The following is a 6,781-nucleotide window of genomic DNA, read 5'->3' on the forward strand; positions in this document are numbered from 1 at the left end:
GGGAGGCTGAGGCAGAAGAATCACTTGGACCCGGGAGGTGGAGGTTGCAGTGAGCTGAGATCGCGCCACTGCACTCCAGCCTGGGGAACAAAAGTGAAACTCTATCTCAAAAAATAAAATAAAATAAAATAAAAATAAAAAGAGGGGTCCAGGCGCAGTAGTGTGTGCCAGTAATCCTGGCTACTTGGGAGGCTAAGGTGGGAGGATCGCTTGAGTCCAGGAGTTTGAGGCCAGCCTGGACAACATAGCAAGACCTCATCTCTGAAAAAAAAAATTATAGGAATATGATTGCATAAATCTGTAAACATAACAATATAACATCGAATTACACACTTTGAGTGGATGAATTGTGTGGTATGTGAGTTATATTTGCATAAAGCTGTTTTAAAAAGTGAAGAGTTGGGGATTTTACAATATTTTTAGCTCTAATATCTAAGTCTTTTGTATAATTTCTAGACATTTAGTGCACATTTTCAGGAATACATTATTTACAGCAGTAGAGGACTGCAGCTGGTTTGCTTCATTATCATCACCCCAAACTCTTCTACAAGACCGATCACCTGTGACATTCCCTGCTGTGCCCATTACAGAGTCTTGAACAAAGAGTATTCAGCTGAATTCAGTGGTCCCTGTTTGAAGGTAGCCAATGTTTATACCATAAAATAACAGTACCTAAGATAATACATAAGATAATAACCGTACCTAAGAATTGTGAAGATGAAATGAACTAATGTGTGTCAAAGCTTAGCACAATGTGATAAATTCTCAATAAATGGCAGCCCTTATCTGGGGTCACCTGTTGGAGTTATGAGGTGGATGGATGATATTACTGGGAGAAGGAGAAGAGGTGGAAGGGGAAGTGGGAGACAGAAAACTCAGAGAAGGAAAGGGAGGCAGCTTTTAACTGGCATCAAGGGCCATAGGCTTGAAAGTGACCTCCTTTACCTCAGGGCTCTCAGTGAGGCTGGTGATGTCGGGAGGGGGTGCGGGGAGGGGGAGCCAGGTAAATCTAAGGCTTAGGCAGAGGAAAGGGGAAAGAAGAGAGGAAGACAAAAGGAGAGGGGGGAAGGGAGAAACAGAGGGACCCAGAGCAAGGGTGGTGAGTCCAGGTGCTCTCAGGGATAGAAAGCAATGCTACTCAGGCAGAACACACAGAGAGGAGTCAAAATCACAGCAATTTACCCCAGCAACCAAACTATAATTTTAAAAAACATACTATTCTTTACTTGCTTCTCTAAGCTCTATGAGAGAAACATAGATCACAGCCATGCTTTCTAAAATTGCCTTTCTCCCCCACTTCTCTCCTCTCTCCCCCTCAAAAATTATCCCTACACCTGCCCCTCTTTCTTTCTCTTTCTCTCTCCCACCTTCTCTCCATCTCTCACCTCCAACCAAACAAAACAACTACAGAATTTCCTACCAACCCCAGTCGGCTCACCTTTCCTCCTTCTCCCCCTCCCGCTTTCCCTCCTATTAGGAAGCCATAAAGCCCCCAAAGGATGGTGGAAAAGCAAAAGCAGAATCCTGTTCAGGGAGCCGGAGGAGGAGAAAGGCCAGGAAAGCTTATAGGGTCATTATTTCCCTCCTGTCGCAGGGGTTTCTTCTCACCGGCAAACCATACTTTAAAAGAAAAAGAGAGGAAAGAAAATGTTCCAGTGTCAAGTTCTACTTGGAGGTGACTCCAGTACCCTCAAGTGCAAAATCTGTCTCTCCCCACTTCCCCAGCTTTTGGGCCACCTGGAAGGGGAATTGCAGCCCTACCTGTCTATGCTGATGGCACAGAGGTTCAGGATGCTGGCTGTACACATCATGACATCCAGGGTGACAAAAACATCGCAGCAAACGCGGCTGAAATTCCAGACTCCACCTGTCACCTGGGTATCAGAGACAAGGATGTTAGTGTTTACCCCAGTGAAGGAGCAACAACCTAGTTAGCCCTATTGTCTTTCCTATGCTGCCTAGTGTAGATGTTGGCGCTCCTGCTCCCTGTGTACCATTGTTCCTACAGGGCAGACGAACATCGAGGGAGTGCCAGGCTATCCAAGATTGGTTGCCTAAAGAAAGGACACAGTCACAGAATGTTAGAATGCTAATGCTGGAAGTGATCTTCCAAGTCAATTAGTACAGTGATTCTCAAAGTGTGGTCCACAGTGGGGTGTTATTAAAGATGTAGATTTCTGAATCCTTCCTATACCTACTGAGTCAGAATCTTTGGCTCTGTGGTCTGTAAATCTTCATTTTTGTTTTTTTACATTCATTTTATTTTTTGAGAGGGAGTTTTGCTCTTGCTGCCCAGGCTGGAGTGCAATGGCTTGATCTCGGCTCACCGCAACCTCTGGCTCCCCGGTTCAAGCGATTCTCCTGCCTCAGCCTCCTGAGTAGTTGGGAATACAGGTATGCACCACCAAGCCCAGCTAAAACCTTCATTTTTAAATAAACACTCCTGTACATACCAAGGTTTGAGAATCACTGTTGAAGTTCAAACTCAGGAGGCAACTAATGCTCCTCGTGGTTAAGTGATAACCTACTCATAGATGCTCAGCTGGTGGTAAAAGAACTTCGGTGACTGCCCGATGCGTACGTTGTGCCAAAACTGTGTCTCTGAAGTCCTTCACCCAGTAGAGAGCTCATCATGTACTCAAGAAATAAGTTAAGAACACATTTTTCATAAAATTTACCTCCAAAGTAAAAATATATCTGGCTTCAGGTTATAAAGCTTGGAAACATTCTGAAACAACATCTATGGGAATCTATATAAAATAAGTCTGTGCCAATGTGACTACCTTCAACACTCTCCCTCCCCATCCACATCCCAAAAACCAAAAGGTGGGGAAAAGGGCTGGATTGTGTTTACTACTCAGAATTCATGAGGATGGTTTCAACCTCATGCATCTGTCTATACATGTGTTTCAAGCTCCAGAACATCCTCTGAGTAATGCTTACAGTCAGGAATTTAGGTAACATCATTTATATTCTAGTATATTTCTATTTATTTTTAAAACTTTTGCATAGCCTAATTGAATCAGGAAGATGTGTCAGGGAGATTGTCACCTTTAAAATGTCCACCAAAGGCCACCAATGGACCGCAAGGCTTTGTGCAGTTACCAGCTTCTTGCCTGGGCGGGTGGGCTGTCATTCTTGGGGACCCTAGTTCTCAGGGAGAAACCTGCCAGGCTTTGTGACTCTGGCTGTAGCTAAGTATTCACAATACCCCTCCTGAATAGGCCCAATGGCCATTAAAGAGCAAGAAAGTGAAAAATGGTACAGTAGCCTTCTCAACAAGAAAACAGATACTGACCAAATGACTGTGTATAAAGATAGCGCTATTCCTTCATCTGGATTCTCTATTCAAGGATCTCCTTACATGACCAGGTCACTTTACTGTTCATTTTTGTTTTATCCCAATAAAACAAGGTCCTAAAAGGCCGTCTATCCTTCCTCGTCCCTAATAACTTCTTCCCCTTGGATTTATTTCTTTTTTTGCATCTCATTTTATTCCTGTTTGGTCATCTCCAGACTGTTTTGAGAAACCCTGACTAATGATTTTTTGTTTAAAAGCAAGAATGAAAAGTTAAAACTAGTGAAGAAATCATCATATTTTTCATTTGGTTTTGGATTTACTGTCTCTCTTTTAGTTTGACCCATTGGCTCTATATAAATAAAGGCTGAATATGAATTTATAGGAATCCTGAGAATAAAAAGCTTTTAAAAGATTGAGAGGTAAGAATTCTGATCTAAAGAGTCATAATAACACAATGATTTAGGGGAACCAGGAGAATACAAGATGGTTTTGTTCATTATATAGGACAGTTGCATACTGTAAAAGCTTCTTGCAAAAGCTGATTTTGTATGCTAAATTTTATTTCAACATTATATCTACTCTGCAGTTAATGTTTTTAAAAACCCTTTTTGGCATAACTGTGAACACATGTTTGTTTATGTGTGTTTCAGGCTAGGGTAGGTGAGAAAGGATAATTAGGATAACAGCAAACTTCAGTGTTTGCTGGATATTCATTCATTCATTCATTCATGCACTTATAAAGCAAATACTTGTGAAGCTCTTAGTACTTGCTTTGTAGGAGTGTATGTCATGTGTGTTGAGAGGTTTTACAAAATGTACTACAGAGTCTATCCTTAAAGAATTTACAAGATAACTGGAGAAGTAAGGCATTCTTCAATAAAATACTAGAGATCATCATGATATCCTAATATTGTTAATAGGAATTAACATTTATTGAGAATTCACTGTACATGTGTTACCAATCCACATGACCCGTTCACGAATTTCTATAACTTTGAAACTTCAGACTTTGAAAACTGAACTTGTTTTTATTATATGTGTTCTTAGAGATTTTTGAAGACAAGTTATACATTTACTTGATAAGAGATGGAGTTATTGTTACTTAACCAACACCAAGAGGAGCAGGAAGATTTGCTTGTTCACTGCTGCATCCCCACTCCCAGAGCAGGGCCCAACCATGAAAATACATTCTGAAATAATAAATGGTCTCTGACATAATCTGTCATAATAACAGCTAACATTTATTGAATGCTTACTAAGTGCCTGGTGTTCTGCAAAGCACTTTACATACATGACTTCTATTGCTGATTATAATTCTATGACAGAGGATTATTATCTTCATTGCAGAGGAAGAACCTAAAAGCTTAGAAAGAATAAGCACTTTGTCCAAGGTCACAGGGCTAGTACAGGCAGACAGAGCATTGGAATGTAGGTTGTTACCCACCCTGCTATAGGGAAGTATTAGGTGAGGAGGGGTAGTTGTTGGAAAAGGGATGATACCTTTGGAAGGATGATACCTGTTGGAAGCAGGTAGATACCAGGGGAAAGAAGAAAACCAGATACTCCTCAGGGATTTTTGTGTGGCGGACCATATCATCTCCTTTCTAGGGAAAGAGACACTCTCCTGATTGCCTCTATCCCAGGGTTCAAAGAATAGTGCAAGAGACAGTAGTACGTGCTGCCTTTGGGGCTGGTGAAAGTACACAGACAGTTTTCTTTAATACCCCTCCTGCTTAGCCCCCAAAGGCCAAAGCCCCCAAGCTGTTCTCTGGCTTCCAGGCCCCCACTGGCCCGTCATCCCATTCTGGCTATCCTCTTTTCCCATCTTCTGATTCTGCCATCAAAATTCTCATTCCCTCCTTGATTTCAGCTAAGAGTCAAGAAGAAAACAATCTGATTAGCTGATTAAAATAATTCCCACTAAGGTGCCATCACTTAGCCTTCCCTGGAGCTTATACATTAAAATTAGTCTCTAATTGATGGGACTTGTAATGAATTTTTTTTTTTCTATTGGCATCCTCCACATCAAGCAACTAATAGTAAGGGATCAATAAAGTGCATCTAGGTGCCAAGAATATGCTAGTAACTCTCACACATTTTCTCATCACAACCTGAAGAGGTAGATGTGATTTCTAACTTACAGATAAAGAAATGGAGACCTGGAATGGTTGAGTAATTTACCTAAGGACACATAGCTTGTAAAAGGAGCTAGAATTTCAACCCCTTTATATTAACCATTACTCTTCCTGCCTCCAAAGGTTAGTAGCTTGCACTTCTGAGATGTGTACAATTTAACTCCATTCTAGTATCATAGGAGGTAGAGGAGTTCGTGTGTGTCCATCCATTATCCCTATAGCCATGGTCTAATGAGTGCCCATGATGTGTCTGATACTTTGCTTGGACGGATGTATTGAAACAAACCTGTTTTTGTTCCCAGGATCTCAGAATACAATGTGTGCCTATTACCAGAAGTAATGTATGAATGGGTATGGGTGAACTGAGGGCCCAGGAGATAGGTACTTAAAAAACAGCTATGAGGCAATGTGATAGGCACCGAAGGTGAGATAGGTACGAAGTGTTGGAGGATTATGAAAGGCAAAATGATTTTTGAAATTAAAACAGATAAAAGTGAAAAAAGGCCGGGCATGGTGGCTCATGCCTGTAATCCCAGCCCTTTGGGAGGTAGAGGTGGGTGGATCACTTGAGGTCAAGAGTTCGACACCAGCCTGGCCAACATGGTGAAATCCCGTCTCTACCAAAAATGCAAAAATTAGCTGGGTGTGGTGGTGGGCACCTGTTATCCTACCTACTTGGGAAGCTGAGGCATGAGAATTGCTTGAACCTGGGAGGCGGAGGTCGCAGTGAGACGAGATCATACTACTGTACTCCAGCCTGGGTGATAGAGCAAGATTCAGTCTCCCAAAAAAAAAAAAAAAAAAAGTGAAAAAAAATCAGATTGATTGAGGCTTTTTAGAGACACGATTCTTTCTCCTGCATTCTAATGAATAACTCACTTCAGAATTATACAGAAACCAGGTGGTATTACTCTTACTTGCTAATGAATGTAACTAGCTTCCTGTGGCAACACAGAAGTTGAGTAAGCAGGAAAGTGTCCTCAGGTACTGAACTTGTCTATTGATTTCAATAGACACAGCCTAGGGCAGCATTCCCCAAATTTACTGATTATAAGGCAGCATTTCCTAAACCTCCAGATGCTCCTGTTAAACAAAATGATTCTTAGGCCTCACTCAGAATAATAAGTCCCTCAAGTGATTCTTATTGTCTTGATTTGGGAAACACTGGTCTGGGGTTAAGGGGAGCATAAAATGATCCTCAGAAATGGTTGTTCCTAAAGCAGAGTTTCTTAAGCATTCTTTATCCTGTGGATTTTGTTAGCTTCATGATCCCCTTCTCAGAAGAATGCTTTTTGTTTTGAGATGGAGTCTCACTCTGTCGCCCGGCTGGAGTGCAGTAGTACAA

At 41.6% G+C, this 6,781-nt stretch overlaps 1 protein-coding gene across 2 annotated transcripts in view; it reads right to left on the reverse strand.

The window, feature by feature from the left end:
- DRD3 (dopamine receptor D3) overlaps window positions 1–6,781 on the reverse strand; it is a 55,299-nt gene that overhangs the window by 31,306 nt on the left and 17,212 nt on the right. For both annotated transcript variants that reach the window (XM_011966819.1, XM_011966820.1), the window contains one exon: window positions 1,762–1,874. In XM_011966819.1, coding sequence (XP_011822209.1) covers window positions 1,762–1,874 — 113 coding nt within the window. The remainder of the gene's footprint in view (window positions 1–1,761; window positions 1,875–6,781) is intronic.

This window comes from Mandrillus leucophaeus, unplaced genomic scaffold, assembly GCF_000951045.1.
Source record: "Mandrillus leucophaeus isolate KB7577 unplaced genomic scaffold, Mleu.le_1.0 Scaffold775, whole genome shotgun sequence".
Taxonomy (NCBI): Eukaryota; Metazoa; Chordata; class Mammalia; order Primates; family Cercopithecidae; genus Mandrillus; species Mandrillus leucophaeus.